We start from the raw sequence: 16,218 nt of genomic DNA on the forward strand, positions 1-16,218 counted from the left end.
CCCCCCCCCGAAAACATCCAGAACTTCTCCTTTTATTGGACAGTGCTTCTCTAGTTTCCTAAGGAGATTGACAAGATAGTCCCTAAAGGTGACCGGATGAACGCATGTATTGGGTTGGCCAAAAAGTTCAGCAACATCTTATGTAAAAACCTGAACAAACTTTTTGGCCAACCCAATACTTGGGCACTGATGAAACCTGCCATTGTGTGTAGAATCTCCAAGAGAAGAAGGTGGGGCTGCCCTACTGAGACCAGAAAATGCACACTCTATTTGTCTGGAAGGAAGTTGGAGGGGGAGGGGGTCTTAACAGTGTAAAGACAAACCACCGGTGGGACCTGCCTCAATGATGTTGCTCTTGTCTGCATGTCCACCTCGGGGGTGGGGGGTGGGGCGAGCAGAGAACGAAAAAGACCAGGTTTTGGCACTTGGCCACTGGTATGTCCTCCCACCTCCATATTTGGGGATAATCTGGGTTTAACTTTCCTCTGAGGCGTTGGTGTCTCAATTATGGAAAAGTCCCTTTCTCCCTCTTCATATGTGCCAGCGCTGAGGCAAGGAGTGTTCCTGTGAACCTGAGCACCTGCAGCATTCCTGCAGGTTACTGTTAGGGTGCCAGGGCTCCTCCAGGAAGCCCCCTCTGACCACTCCAGACTGGGTCCCCCGTCTATACGACCCCGCACATCAGGCAGTTGCTTCCTAAGACCTGACTCGTGCAGCCCTCCCCGGGAGGTTCAGACCGACCGCAGAGCAGACCTCCAAGGCGTTTCCTGGCCGCCTACATTGGCGAGTGTCAGTGCCGAATGCCTTGGGTCCGACGCCACCACAATGTGCGCAGTCATCGGATTCCGCGGTGCCCCAACCCGCCGCAGTATTGAATCATCTTTTGGCACTGCCTCCTCCTTGTTGCCACCACACTCCTGGGAGAGAGAAAATGCAGACCATACTTTTCCGGGAAGAGGGAATTGCGTCTCAACCGGGGAACGGAGGAACTACCAGTGGGGTTTCCTGTAACTGTGCTGCTCTTGTCTGCATATACATTTGCGGGGCGGCTTCTGCCCTGGGGAGTGTGCATCTCCTCCTAACGATAACCCAACTCGGGAAGAGAAACTTCAGTGTGGGCCGGGGTTCAAGGCGCGGAGATCTTGAGTGCAGCGCGGGCGCGGGATCCCCAGGAACCCCCTGCTAGCGACCGCCGCACGCGCGGGCTCGGCGTTGGTTGTTTTGGCTACGGCGCGGCGCGGCGCTGGCAACCCCGCGGCCCCTCCCCTGGATGCGCGCGCAACCTGGGCGCCATGGCGGCGGCTGTGGCGGCAGGCCGGCGGCCTGAGGCTGTGAGTCCGCAGTGGGCGCCGCCCCAGCACGACCCGGCCGGGGCAGCGGCGGGGCTGGCCGACTGTGAGGACACACCGGTCCGGCCGCTGTGCAACCCCCGCGGCATCTGCTCGCGCGCTTACTTCCTGGTGCTGATGGTGTTCGTGCACCTGTACCTGGGCAACGTGCTGGCGCTGCTGCTCTTCGTACACTACAGCAACGGCGACGACAGCAGCGACCCCGGGCCCCAGCGCCGGGCCCAGGGCCCCGTGCCCGCGCCAACCTTAGCTCCCCTCACGCGGCTGGAGGGCATCAAGGTGAGGCCCCCGCCGCGGCGCGCTCCAGGCCCTGCACCGCCGAGCCCGAGACGGCCGGCAGTCAGCCCGGGGCTCCACGCTGCTCCCTGCGCCGTCCCGGCCTGCCGCGCGCACCCCCTCACTCGCCCGTCGCCACCCACCGGGCCGGGGTGCCTTTTCCTTTCTCGCACGTAGGGGCCTGGCGCCCGAGCTGCCCGCTGTGCCGCTTTCCCTTAGGTGGGGTATGAGCGCAAGGTCCAGCTGGTCGCCGACAGGGATCACTTCATCCGAACCCTCAGCCTCAAGCCGCTGCTCTTCGGTAAGTTCGCTGGGCACCCCCAGGAAGGGTCAGGGGCTACGATTTGGTGGCTGCCTTGAGGCTAATTTGACCACGTGACTTCTGTTTTGAAAATGGCTGCTTCAAAGTAGCCCTTTCTTTTCCACTCAGAGGTTGCCCCAAGTGAGGTACCCGCCCCCATCTCCAATATAGGGTGACAGGCTGACCTTTCCACACTCCCCTCTGTGACCCCTACTCTCTGCAGCTGATCCTTCCATCACAGGGCTGGGCAATGTGAAATAGAAGCTAGTGTCTAGACATTTCATTGAAACTGTCTTTGGACGCTCCCTGCCATGGTTAATTCTGTCACATTCTAGAATGGGGGGAGGGTCGGACAGACTGATAACCAGGTCCTAGCTGATCTCAGGACCTGTGAGGGGAAATTCCACTCCCAAAGTGGGTCTGATAAGAAGCAGGCTGTCCAAATGTGGGTAAGCTGGTGCCCCCAAACCTGCCCCACAAGGGCACCAGCCTTTGCTACCAGCACTCTGGGATTCTTCTTAGGATGGAGTTTTGTGTTCAGCCATTACAGTAGGCAGAGCCTTCCAGGGTGACCTCATTTGGAACCAGCCTCATACCTCACATTTTCTGAGCTCTTGTTATGTGCTAGACTTCATGTGATCGTTCCATTTAATTCTCACAACCCCTCTATGAGGTGGGTGTAGATCCCACTGTCAGGCTAGTGGGTGAGAAAGTGAGGCACAGAGAGCCCCCGTTGCTTGGCCAGGCTCACACAGCTATTTCAGGGTGAAGCTAGGATTAGAACAAGGCAGCCTTTCTCTACAGCCTGCACTCTAAAGCCAACGCGCTAGTTGTGAAGACCCTGAAGTCCTTCAAAGACTACCAGTACCAACAATATGGGGGTCCCCAGACCCATGACCTTGCCCAGGATAGGTTTTCCCACCCCAGTCCTGGGTACCCAGCCTCAGTGACACACTTACCTGCAGACCTGAGGTGTTACTGGGTGCTGGGGGATGGAAGGGTTAAGGGGCTTTCAGGAGGGGACTGGGGACCAAAGCAGAGCATCTGAGTGCATGCTGTTAACCGTAGGGCGGAGGGCCCTGGTTGGGGATTATGCCTAGACCTGTGAGAATGATTTCACATAGGTCAGGATGTCAGTCCTGTTGTGGGAAGGCACTAAAAGATTATTATTATTATTGCATAATGTTGAAGTCTGAGCAAAGCACTAGTTCAGGTGCTGGGAATACAGAACTGGACAAAATAGGAAAACAAAAAACACCTGAAGCTGACAGTCGAATGAGGTTACAACAAATAAACACACATGGTGTGTCAGATGGTGATAAGTGATCACAGACAAGTAAGGCAGAATTTCAACGGGGGTTGAAACTGAGTAAGGTGGTCAGGGTGGGCCTCCCTGAGAAGGATATTTGAGCAAAGACCCGCAGGAGCTGTGGGATGAAGCCAGGTGGCTGTCAAGGAACAGGTGATCCAGGCAAGGGAACAACTCTCCCCATTACTACTCCACTGTTGTGAGACGGACACACTGAGGTGGGTGTACTTTCTCTCATCAGCCTTTTTTGGACCCGTATATACTTAATTCAGACATATGTTAGGTTAAGTGAGCTATGAGGCATAACCCCTAACCCTAACCCCCTAACATGCAGCTTGTTGCGTCAAAGTCCTACAAAGCAGAGAATGAGAAACCCAGACCCGAAGTCACCAAGAGTACATTACGGGAAGCAGAAGAGATTTGACAAAAGGTAAACTGATTCTGGTTAAGCCATCAGATGGGTTTCTGTTTGTGCAGGTAAATTACAAAGGGCATGATTAGGAGAACTGGGCAGTTGCAGCAAGACCTTCCTGCTTATTGTTCTCATTTCCTCCAAAACTACCTTACACTACCTTTGAGTCTGTTGGTGAAAGATGTCCCAGGTTTTACTCAGAAAGTCCTGGGGCTTGCTGCTTGGTGAAATGAGGTGAGACAAATGAGGAAGAGGTCAGTGATTATAAGAAGTCCAGTTGTGAGACGGGCTAACCACAGGGGAGAGGGTGTCCAAGGAGGGGCAGTTCCTGAATGTAGTGTTGGATGAATCCAGAGAAGGAAGCCTCACCCCAAGAAGGAGCAGTGTCTGTCTGTTTTCTGTGCCTGCCTGTCCATCCACCTACTGTCGCCCTAAAGAGGCAGGCAGGGCCCAAGGAGAATGGGCCCGCTATGGGCTCTGCCACCTTGCCCTACTGTGACCCACCATCAGGGACCCAAGATACCAGGGCTCAAGGGGTAGGGGTTCAGGGTGTCAGCTGGGGCAAGGGAACTGGGTTTTACCCTAGGGTGCCTCCATCTCTGTGGAAGGGAACCCCACCACTTCACAGGGAAATCCGCATGTAACCTTCAGCCTCTCCCTTTGGGGGAAATTTCCTGTTTCCCACCTTTGTTCCTAGAGACATTTGGTAAGTGGGACCTGGGCCACAAAAGCCCCCACCCTGAGTTCCTGGCGGATACCTGCTTGACTGTGGTAGGCATTTCCCAAGGATTTGGACCGTTGTCCTATTCAGTTCAGAAGGGAGGTGTTCCAGTTCTGACTCACTGTCGCCTCTCTAGGGACATTGCTTTCTCTCATGTGGCTCACTTCTCCCTCTACCTCACACTTATTCTGTATTTAAACAGCAGATCAGATCTCATCACTCCCTTCCTTAAAGGCCTCCATGATTTCCCATTCCACTTCTACGTCTCATTTGGTGCCCCAAGGCCCTCTCACCTCTCAGACCTCATCTCCCACCACCCTTCCCTCACTCACCCCCTGTTGATTCTCAGACACCAAGCTCCTTGCTGCCTTGGCGCCTTTTTTTTTTTAAATTTTTTAATTTTTTAATTTTTGGCTGTGTTGGGTCTTCGTTGCTGCGTGTGGGCTTTCTCTAGTTGTGGCGAGCGGGGGCTACCCCTCGGGGTGCACGGGCTTCTCATTGCGGTGGCCTCTCACTGCGGAGCATGGGCTCTAGGCGCGTGGGCTTCAGTAGTTGCAGCACGCGGGCTCAGTCATTGTGGCTTGCAGGTTCAGTAGTTGTGGCACACGGGCCCAGTTGCTCCGCAGCATGTGGAGTCCTCCCGGACCAGGGCTCGAACCCGTGTCCCCTGCATTGGCAGGCGGACTCTTAACCACTGCGCCATCAGGGAAGTCCTGCCTTGGCGCCTTTGTATGCACAGTTCCCTCCACCAGAAGGCTCAGACTTGGCTCTCACCGAGGGTGCCTTCCCCCGCATCAGGCCTCTGCTCAGACCTCCCCTCCTCAGAGACCTCTCTCCACCTCAGACTGGTCTTAAGAGGTTTCCAGGCTCTCCGTTGCGTCAGCCTGCTTGGTTTTCTTCTCAGCGCTTAGCATCATTGGAAACTATCTTCTGTGTTTATTTGGCAGTTGTGTCTTTGCCCCTAAAGGTTAGCTGCATGTGTGGGAGGCCTGATTTGATATGGCTGTGTGTCCAGCGGCCAGAGTCTACTGCTGACCATTATTGGCCAGCTGAAGGGGTTTACTAGATACTCTCAGCCAGTCCAGCACCTGTCTTTTTGTGCAGAGTGGCCTCCACCATGACCCTGGGCAGGTGCCTCCTGATTTGGCACCCTCTTCAGGAGCAGCAGGGGGCACTTCCAGCGGGCCAGCAAGAGTTTTAGTCCACTTGCTTAACTATTTAAGGTAAATGAGTAATTGATACCAGTACACAAAACAATGTATGTTAAAACCATAACTGCTTTATTATAGGATTTCCAGACCTATTCTTTTTCAGCTTAAAAAAAAATAATAAAGCAGTTACATAAGACCACTGTGCTCTCTTGACAAACACTGGAAGCGCAGAAGTAGGGAAAGAATTGTAGTATGCATATTAGGTCAGGTTTGTAAGCAGCTTAATGCAGTTTTCTGTATGAACCCCCCTGCTGTTCCACAGGCCCGCTGCTTGGCAGAATTGTGGACTCAGTAAAGGTCAGGAAGATATAATTGAGTCTGTCTGGAGCTTGACAAGCAGCATAGTGCCTGGGTGAGCATAGCCTGAGGCTTTGTGCCTGCCCTGAGGCTCAGCTTGGGATGCTGGGGCTTGTGGGCAGGAGCAGGGCATCAGCCAGGCTGGCATCCCAGGTCTGGGAAGTTCAGAAAGGTAGTCTTGCCTGCCCAGCACACAAGGCTAGCTGCCTTTTTCCAGGAGAAAGGACCACAGAAGTGGACTTCTGCCCTGCTCGTGCTGGTCCTGGGTGAGCCTTGGAGTTACTCTGGACTCTGGTCTGCAAATATCCATGGAGGGCAGCAGAAAGAGGGTTTTGTGTGTGTCCAGGGGAGCACATGGTTTGCGTGGCCACTGCAGAGGCTGTGGCTATAAAGTCCCAGGCTCTCCCCACCTGGGTTGACTCTATTCTGGGCACTGGTGACGATGCCACCTGCGCATGGCCAGCTGCAGATTTCGGTGGCCCTGGCTCCAGCCATAGGCCGTGGTTACCAGCAGACGGTGACCCTGCACCTCCCCACTCAGCACGTAGGTCCCAGCATGCGTTCTGCGCAGGAGATTGTACACACACGTGGCATCCAGCTGCAGCCAGCGTCGCAGAGTAGGCGCCAGCTCCCCAGGGGGCAGTGGGCCCGCCTTCAGCACCTCTAGCTGTGAGTCCAGGTCGCAGAATGAGGGTCCGGAGGATGACCCATTGCGCCAGGAGAGCCTAACCTTCACTGCTGAATGGGATCAGAGGGCCGAGATGATGAGCCTGGCTCCTCTGAGTATCCCCATCCTTCCCTCCACCTGGTAAACCAAACCCTCTTGTCTGATGCTCTGCTCTTGGAATCAGGGTCCTAGAGAAGGCCTGTCCTCCTGGGATGTTGTTTTTTTAGCAATTATTAAAAGAACTTATTTTTTAGTTCTAATCAGGCATAACGTTTGGGTATCCCCTCTTTCTTTTGTCTTAGCACCAAGCCAGGAGTTGTAATGAACCCACTTGTAAGGGGTGTAACGGGTGCTGGGCACCAGGGGCTCACCAAAATCGCTAGCACAGAGCGTGTCCAGGACCTCCTTGGACGAGCTGGTGTCCTGCAACTCACAGTCCCTGCAGCTGGCACGCGGCACTGGGGGGAGGAGCTGAGTGAGGCTCCCCCTGGGCCCCGGGTGGAGGAGGGGAGTCATCAGCAGGGGTTTCTCCCACTTTCCCCTTGTTCTTTACCCTTTTTGAGATGGATGGCCGCTGTGTCCCTCTTCTTTCCCACCAGAGAGACCCAGTTACCTGATCCCCGAGAGCTGTGATTTGAAAGGGTGGGGTGCAGCCTGTGGGGCTGAGAAAGGCTTAGATCAGCCTAGAAGCTGTGCAGAGACTCACGTGGGTGGCTCGGGCGGGAGCCGTTGGAGATGGCAGCCACGCAGAGGCCGTGGCCGGCGGGGAAGCGTCCGCAGTGCAGGATGGCTGGCCAGGAGTAGCCTTAGCAGGCCATGATGGGGGGCGCAGCTGGTCTGCACGGCCTCGCACAGGCTGCGGCACGGGTAGTTGACCCTGCAGGGCAGGGAAAGGGTCAGGGGCAGCGGGTGCTCAGGACCAGGGTTCCTGGATTCCAGGCTGGGGCCTCTGGGTGCTCCTAGCTCGAGGCCTGGCCAGAAACTCCACGGTTGCTGGGCAACGACACCCTGGTCACCTAGCAACAGCCCTGCAGCTGGGCTTCTTGCTCCTTTGCTTGCTGAAATCTTAGCCCTCAGCCCTGCGTCTCCCAGCCCTTCTGTCTTGTATCCCCAGCCCCACCCCTGCCCTGGCCCATGCTGCTTTCCACCTTTCCAGTGCACCTCCCCCTGCAGCTCCGGTGGATGCCTAGTGCCTGGCAGAGGGCTGTGGGAGGGGCCCTGCACTCTGGGCCTTCACTCCCCATCTCGGAGGGAGAAAGCAGGGCCCTCCCTCTTGTCCTGAAAGGCCTGCAGGACACTGCAGTTTCTAGCCAGGACTGGGGTTGGCCAAGAGCAAAGGGGCCCGATCCTCAGTTTCTGAAAGAGCCCATTCTTGCTGCTACAGGCATGGTCACCCTGAGGCTCTAGGAAGGGCCCTGGCTCTGCAAAGAAGAAACTGAGGGAGCTGTTGTTCACGGGGTAGGTTAGGCTGGGGAAGAGGAATCAGCCTTGCAATCTCTGGACTCTGAGAGAAAAAGCCACCAGATGAGCCGTGGCTCCATCTCTGGCCAGGATCCTTTGGGCAGACAGAGTTGCCACACCTCACTGGAGAGGGGTTCTCAGCCCCTAGCCTAGAGCAGGCTGCTCACTTGCCCTACCTTGACATTTAAGAGCCCTTGTTGATTTGTGGATCCAAACCAAGGGTGCGCACCATTGATAGTCCCCTGCCTATGTCTCCTGTGTCCCATGGGCATCTGCGCTCTCTGCCAGCAACACCCTGACAAAACAATCCTTCATCCTCCTGTCACTGATAGGTACGCAGCAATGATTAGTGAAGAGCTTCCAGAGCAGGCCCTGGCTGAGGAGAGCCCCCCACCCTTACCTGGGAGCCCCTGCCCTACCTGTCGAGGCACACCGGGGCAAAGAGGGAGCAGAGGAAGAGGCGCGCATCAGGGTGGCACTCCCTGGCCAGCAGGGGCAGCCAGCTGACTGACTGCTGGATGGCCTCGGCTGCTGTGTCATGGTCCAGCAAGTTGGGTAGCCGCATCTCTGTGTAGCCAATGTCGTGGCACAGCGCCATGGCTTGGGGAATGGGCATGCACCGCGTGGGGCCCCAGGGAGCCCCTGCCCCGCCGTCACCCGACAGCACCACCAGTGCCACCAGCAGCCACAGCCCTTGATCCATCACCTGCTTTCTCTGCCTTGGTCTCAGTGGACTGAGGTTGGGGGCTTTATAGGGCTATACCCACACCCCAGGAGCCAATGTTTGCCCAGCTCCCATGTGCTCAGACCCACCTGGTTAGGCCCCAGTGTGCTGGCCTGGGCTGTTTGCATTTGATTAGCACATGGCAGGGAGCTGTATAGAGGGTGGCATCTCCTTTGGGCCTGTGAATGACTGGTACCTAATAAACTGAAGAAACCTGGGCCTGTGTTTTCTTTTTCTGGTTTACTTTTCTTGTTTTTTTATCTTTTTAAACGATCAGGAGGTGACTGGTGATTAGCAATTTGGTCTAACCCATTGTCCAGCAGCGCTGCCCCCCCAGTGGATGGCTCACACCCTTTCTGGGTTTGACAGGTTGAGGGGATCAGGCAGGCCGGAGGTGGGGGTGCGGTGGGGTGGCTTTTGTCCTGTCCTCAGTGTCGTCACATCTGGGTCATCTACCTGTGGAAGCTGAATCTGGCTGTGAGCATGGGTTCTGGAGTACAACAGCCTGTGTGGCCCTGGCCAAGTTGCTGATGTCTCTGTGCTTGGGGGCTCCTCAGGGAGAGGAAGGGTGAATTAATGGGGCCTGGTTTTCTAGGACGAGTATACGGGTTACGGAGTTGATGACATGCTTAGGACAGGACACAGAGTCTGTGCTCCCTAGGTGTGATCTGCTGTGATTACTATTAAAAACTGCTGCAATCCTGGCTCCTAGTGGCCATTTTCCTTCCTCTTGGCAATGACTGGAACTTCATGCTGAGAGAATAACCCAGAAAAGTGGCAGACCACTCTGCAGGAGTTCTGAGGGGTCACGGTGGTGGCATGGCCCTTCCTCCAGTCAGTTCCTGTGTGGGCCTCTTGTGCCCCGTCAAAGGAAGTCCTCTCTCCCAGGAACAAGAGAATGAAGCAAGGCCCAGGCTCCAGCCCTGGAAGTGCCTGGAGTCACTGGGATGTGGGCTCGCCAGGTGTGAGCTTCGCGTTCCAGCTCCACTGAGCTGCTTGTGGAGCTGGTGTGGGGTCATCCAGCCACTGGAGCTAAGCCCCAGGCCTGACTGGCCTTTACTTGGGCTTAGAGGCATGGAGTAGGCGTTCAGTGTACATTTGTTCCCAAAGCAAAGGACACTAGGGCATCTTCTCAGAGCATCTGCTAAAAACCTGAGTGACCCCCACTGACCTCCCAGCGCTGGGCAACTCAGTAGTGGACGGATGACCAGCACCCACTTGTGCAGGAGAATGGAGGGCAAGGCCTAGAACGCTGGTTGTATTCACTTTGTTTTTATTTGAACAGTGCTGAAAAGCAATAATGAAAGCAAAAACCTGCCAACATCCCCTCGCCCTTTTAAAATATATACCCAGTAAGGAGTGGAGGTCAACCCTCCACCCCTCAGGTCCACCCTCTGGCCTTTGGTCCCACTCCAAGGTGGGTTAGCCCATCCCCAGCTTTGCTCTGGCTCACCTCCCAGGACTCCCCTGGAAATTGTGTGCTCTCAGCGTCAAAAAGAGAGGCCCCATGTTCCAAACGCTGGCTAACCTTTGCAGGACAACTTGACCTTGGGGTCACAGCCCAGAGCAGATGTAAAGGGGTGTGTGAAGTCCTCCTGACTTGGTGACCAGCAGGGGACAGGGACTACCCCAAGCACCCTGCAGAGAGGAAGGTATTTATTTGGTGCATCAGCGTCCTGGCCCGGTCCTTGGCCTTACCCCCCTCCCTCTTCTGGCAGAAATCCCTGGCTTCCTGAGTGATGAGGAGTGTCGGCTCATCATCCACCTGGCACAGATGAAGGGGTTACAACGCAGCCAGATCCTGCCCACCGAAGAGTATGAGGAAGCAATGGGCACAATGCAAATCAGCCAGCTGGACCTCTTCCAGCTGCTGGACCAAAACCATGATGGTCGCCTGCAGCTCCATGAGGTTGGGATCCTGGGGCCTGGAGTAGGCACCAGGGTGGGAATGCCCAAAATTGTTTCTGGTGGCCAGGTCACTTGTGCTGCTCAGCCCTGGCCCCAAGAGTCAGATGCCACCTCAGATCAACTTGGGCATGCCCAGGGTCCACCTTCCTTCCTAGAGAGCCCCTTGCTGCCCTGGGAACCCCAGAGGATGGCAGGAGAATCTACCTGGAGGTGATGGCATTTATTGCCACAGTTCCCAGGTGGTGTGCTGTCTGTGGTCTGGATTCCTTGCTGCCGTTGCTGGGAGCCCCACAGAATTCATGGTGGATGGGGTGGCAGCTCAGAGGAAGCCAGAAGTCTGCATCTCTCTCTGCATGCCCCTCACACCCAGGCTTCTGAGAGAGGTCTTGGTGGGGTGCAGGGTCCCTTCCCTATATAGAGTGCCTCACTGAGCCCGATCTTCCTAAGGGGCCTGGTGGTCATTCACTGGCCAGGCCTCCCCATGGTGCCTCTTCCTTTTTCGCACCCAGGCCCTGGCCTCCCCCACCTCACCTGGGGTATCTGGTTGGGACACAGGCCTGTCCTTTGCTCTGCCTCCAATAGGCTGACAGTGCTCCCCGTGGAAGCCACAGTCCCACCAGGGCTGAGAATGGTCATGGCCCACAGGTCTTTAGACTGTCTTTCTGGCCTCCTCCCCAGATGCCTCTAGACCTCTCTGCCTACCCTCACTTCAGCTCAGGGACCTTGGGCTCTGTCCTTTGTCCTCACCCATGCCCTATCACCTGAACCCTCAGCCCTACAGAAGGAACTAGGCAGCTGTCTGTGCTCTGGTGACTCTCCATCACTGGGGCCACTCCACTGAGGCACCATCTTGTGCTTTAGGTCCTGGCCCAGACTCGCCTGGGAAATGGACGGTGGATGACTCCAGAGAACATTCAGGAGATGTACTCTGCGATCAAGGCTGACCCTGATGGTGATGGTGAGCTCATACCTTGCCACAGTTCTGTTGCTGTGAGCCTCCTGCCCCCCAAGCCAGGTAGCCTCTATGCCCAGCTTCTAGAGTAGCCAGAGATGAGGAGGTGAGGATCCAGCCTTGCCCTTACCCCTGGGAAGTAGGCAGGAGCTAGACTCTCCCATTCCCTTTGGTGACAGTCTAGAGGGCAGTTCTTGGAGGCTCTTTTGACCTCACCAGGCAGCATCTGGGGTACAGGAGGTATGGTTGCTGGCTGGCAGAGGGCAGAGTGGTACAGTGGGAGCAAAGGAACAGTGAGGTCAGCTTGGCATCTGCTTCTCTCCAGCCAGGCACACGGTCTGCCCCAGCAGTCGGCCTCTCTGGTCTAACCAAGGTCCCCCTTGCCTTCCTCTTGCCCACCTGGAGTCATGCTAACTGCTGGGGGTCATGTGGGCAGGAGTGCTGTCCTGTAAGCATCCTCGCCTTTGGTAATAACCCCCAGGAAGTTTCTGAGGTGTAGTCATTACCCTCATGCCCAAGTTCTGGACCAGTTGAGGAAATAGGACTTGGAAGAATGGCTTTGTGGCTGGTGAACCCACAGTGAAGAATCTGACTGGGACCTGTGGCTGGAGGGGCATCATGCTGCTACTGCCCCTATGTGCAGAGCTCGTGACAGACTCACAGCCCTTGAGTGCCCCCACCCTCAAGAGAAGTCTGGGCCAAAGCATGGAAGTGTGTCAGTTGGGTCAGCCAGGATAACATGTAGCAAAGACACCAGCTATTCTTCCAGAACCCTAAGAGGATACACCCTAGCTTTGTGGGTTGAGCAGGAACAGGGGAGAGTGTTCTCATTTGGGAGAGTGGCCTGGCTTTCTCTGCTGAGGTAGACTGGTTTACCCAGCGGGCAGGACTGGCCAGGTGTATTCCACTCAGGATGAGACCCGAGATCACGAGGGAATTCCTGGGGACCGATCCCAGCTTACACCCTACAGTGTGAAAGGCCCTGGACAAAACCCAACACTGAATGCTCTCTTTCTTCACCCTCTACAGGACCAGAGGGTGGCCCTCATGCTCTACAGAGCCAGGCTGGAGGGCCAAGGGCAGTCCTTGGCCTAGGGTCCTGGCCATATGGCTTAAGCTTCCTTTGGAGACCCTGCTCTCTGGCCAGTCTAATAGGGGTTGGGCTTCATCCTTTTGGGGGCCAAATCAGGGCTTAAACTGAGGAAATGAGCTTCTCTGGGTCTTCCCGTAGGGCCTAATGTGACAGAAGCCAACTTCATCTGACCCGAGTCCAGGTTGAGGGACAGGTGCACATGGCCCCCCAGTGCCTGAGGCCAGGGGTAGGTAGGAAGGTGCAGCCTCCCCACTATGCCCTCCCCACATGGGCTTGGTGGGCATTAATGGTGGGTGCCCTGTGCAGGAGTGCTGAGCCAGCAGGAATTCTCCAACATGGACCTTCGTGACTTTCACAAGTATATGAGGAGCCACAAGGCAGAGTCCAGCCAGCTGGTGCGGAACAGCCATCACACGTGGCTCTACCAGGGCGAAGGTGCCCACCACGTTATGCGCGCCATCCGCCAGAGGTGAGCACCTGAGGCTGTCCTCCCTGGTGCAGGGCCCCCACAGAAGTCCTTGGCTGAGACGGAGAAAACGGAATTGATTAGCCAACTCAGGATTAAGTTCCACTTGTTAGGCCAGGATTGGGACTCATTTGGAGACAGACAATTAACAAAAGCAAATTAGCCCTGATTGTGGGAAACAGTAGACATTTGGGATTAGAAACAGAGTGAATGTTTGTTTTCTGCTAATTAGAGAAGTGATCTCTTATCTCTGTCCACAGGACCCCCTTCCCCTGAGCAGCCAGGGGTTTTAGATAAACAGCCTCCTTCCTGGAGGGAGTGTCTCCCCCTCCCCCAACTTAATGAAGATTTCATCTTTCCCACCCAGTGATGTCTCTGGCATCCAGGGAGAAGGGCTCATCATGAGTAACCCCTTCCTGCTCTTACAGGGCCAGTCTGGGGTGGCTTAAGGAGCTTTCAGGGGAAATAGGGGCAGAGTTTGTGGCAGGCCCAGGGTCCACCTTGCCAGCTCCCTCAGGGTGCCACCTGGCATGGGGCTGCCCAGCTGAATGCCTGCTGCCCACCAGGGTACTGCGCCTCACCCGCCTGTCACCTGAAATCGTGGAGCTCAGCGAGCCGCTGCAGGTCGTGCAGTATGGTGAGGGAGGCCACTACCATGCCCATGTGGACAGCGGGCCTGTGTACCCAGAGACCATCTGCTCCCATACCAAGCTGGTAGCCAATGAGTCTGTACCCTTCGAGACCTCCTGCCGGCAAGTACCTCCCACCTGGGGGCTGCCTTCAACTCCCAGACCAGGCACCCCGATGACACAAGCACAGCCATGCCCTGTGGGCGTGCCCCTTGGTATGGGGCCAGGAGAGTGCTGGGCCATCCTGGTCGAGGATACCCCCATCTCTCCCCTCAGGTTGTTTACCAAGTGGCCCAAAAGGGGTGGTCATCTTGTCTCGGTGGCCAGACTGAGGTACCCACAGACACTGAAACCCGCCCTCAGAGCTCTCAGGCAAGGGGCAAAGTTGGACCCCTGATTCTTTCCGCTCCCTCCCTGGTTGTTGATCCTGCCGGCACTGCTGGAGACCTCAGCTTCTCCCTTTGAAGCTATGTCCCCCTCCCTTGCCAAGGCATGGTGGCAGGTCTCTCCTCTTCATGTGGCTGCTCTGGCTCAGCCCCTTCTAGTCACAACCAGCCCTCTGCATGATCTTGCTGCTTCTGCTAGCCTACGTTTCCCAGCTGGCCCTTGGTCAGGGCCATGTAATTTAGCTAAGTGCACCTGTGATCTTGGCCATAAAAAAACATTGTGACTGACAGAAAGAGACTGGGTTTGTGGGAAGAAGAATGGGCTAGGGACATCTTGGTACTGACCTGCCCTGTTGTCACTGATCCCAGCCTGCCCCTCTGGCCCTTGGGGACCTGGGCAGCTTATCCTGCCCACAGGTAAGCCCCTGGGAAGCATCCACAGCTGGGAACCTGCTCAACAGCCCCCCTGCCTTACAGCTACATGACAGTGCTGTTTTATTTGAACAACGTCACCGGTGGGGGCGAGACTGTCTTTCCTGTAGCAGACAACAGAACCTATGACGAAATGGTAAGGGCCAACCGGGCTGTTACCCTGGTGGGATGGCAGGGCCTTGGGCAAACAGTACATACCCCTCCAGACCTGGGATGAGGCCTAAACAGTCCCCTGGGGACATCTGACTGGTTTCCCTCTGGCCACCTTTGACTGCCTGTCCTTAGGCTCCTGGCCATACAGTCAGGGCAGCTTGAAAACCCCACCACTCTGCTGCCCACAGAGTCTGATTCAGGATGATGTTGACCTCCGTGACACTCGGAGGCACTGTGACAAGGGGAACCTGCGTGTCAAGCCCCGCCAGGGCACAGCAGTCTTCTGGTACAACTACCTGCCTGATGGGCAAGGTGAGGACCTGTGGCCAGGCCAGGGCTGCCTTGAGGGAAGCTTCCCTTTACCCAGCCCTGATTGCCACCCTGGTGAGCTGTTTCTGGCTGCCCTTCAAATGGTTTTTTTGCCCCTAGTGCCTCCCAAAGACCATCCTCAGTGACTTCAGCAGCCTGCACCTGTGCAGCCTCCTGGGCTCTCTGGAACCCTGTCACTCCTTGATGCCCCAGCCTTCCAGCTGACTGGGGTTGGGGACACGTGCACCTTGGTAGCCCAGACTGGGAAGGGCTGCAGACAGGCCTGGCAGCAAGAAAGCCGATTTCAGAGAGCCAGTGGTGTTGATAAGGCATTCGCTGGAGAAAGATGCTGAGCCCCCAAGGAGGCCTTGTGGCCAGATGTCTGCCACTGAAGGTGTGCACAGCTGGGCCTACCCTTGCCATGCACTTGGGCAATATGAGGACAAGCTCAGGTCAGCCCACAAGCTCAGCTCAGTCCAGCCTAGATTCCCTCTGGTCCCCTCCCTTGCTCACACCATCCTCCTCTCCTAGGTTGGGTGGGCGACGTGGACGACTACTCGCTGCACGGGGGCTGCCTGGTCACGCGCGGCACTAAGTGGATCGCCAACAACTGGATCAACGTGGACCCCAGCCGGGAGCGGCAGGCGCTGTTCCAGCAGGAGATGGCGCGCCTGGCCCGCGAAGGTAGCGCCGACTCGCAGCCGGAGTGGGCCCTGGACCGAGCCTACCGCGACACTCGCGTGGAACTCTGAGGGGAGTGTCCGTCGCGGTCCCCAGCCGCAGGTCCTCTGCTGCCCGAGGTTGGGGGCCCTACCCCTGTCCAGCTGCAGGCCAAAGGCCTGGCCGATGTCTTGCCCCATCCCCACCTCCAGCCGCGATTAGGGCACAGTTCCTATATCCATGTTATTTATTGTGTACAGCCCCATGCTTCCCAACAAATAAAACTACGCGGCTTGCAGCTGCAGGGCCGAGAACCTCGGAATAGGCTGTAGGCATAATGGGCGGGGCGGGGCGGGTCGCCGCGGCCGGGGGTAGGCTGCGACGTCACGTGAGGGGGAGGGCGATTCGGCCCCGCCAATCCCAGCCTGACGGCGTAGGGCGGAGGACGGTCGTCATTGGGTCTCGGCGGCAGGCGCCCCTGCTTCTGCTACCTGTTGCTACG

General features: G+C 56.5%; 1 protein-coding gene across 2 annotated transcripts; it reads left to right on the forward strand.

Moving 5' to 3' along the window:
- Positions 1-1,288: 1,288 nt before the first annotated feature.
- Positions 1,289-16,023, forward strand: P4HTM (prolyl 4-hydroxylase, transmembrane). Of its 2 annotated transcripts, XR_009701603.1 has the most exons (10): positions 1,289-1,628; positions 1,845-1,926; positions 10,447-10,637; positions 11,498-11,594; positions 12,988-13,150; positions 13,714-13,899; positions 14,640-14,730; positions 14,936-15,059; positions 15,177-15,450; positions 15,588-15,658. XR_009701603.1 is itself a non-coding variant. In XM_061196763.1 (9 exons), the coding sequence occupies exons 1-9, from the start codon at positions 1,293-1,295 to the stop codon at positions 15,806-15,808; spliced, it is 1,491 nt and encodes a 496-aa protein (XP_061052746.1). In that variant the 5' UTR covers positions 1,289-1,292; the 3' UTR covers positions 15,809-16,023. The 2 variants fall into 2 exon arrangements, 1 of the variants encoding a protein (XP_061052746.1); XM_061196763.1 differs by lacking the exon at positions 15,177-15,450 and having other exon boundaries at positions 15,588-16,023.
- The last annotated feature ends 195 nt before the right edge of the window (positions 16,024-16,218 follow it).

The sequence above is a fragment of the Eubalaena glacialis genome, chromosome 7, assembly GCF_028564815.1.
Source record: "Eubalaena glacialis isolate mEubGla1 chromosome 7, mEubGla1.1.hap2.+ XY, whole genome shotgun sequence".
Classification (NCBI taxonomy): Eukaryota; Metazoa; Chordata; class Mammalia; order Artiodactyla; family Balaenidae; genus Eubalaena; species Eubalaena glacialis.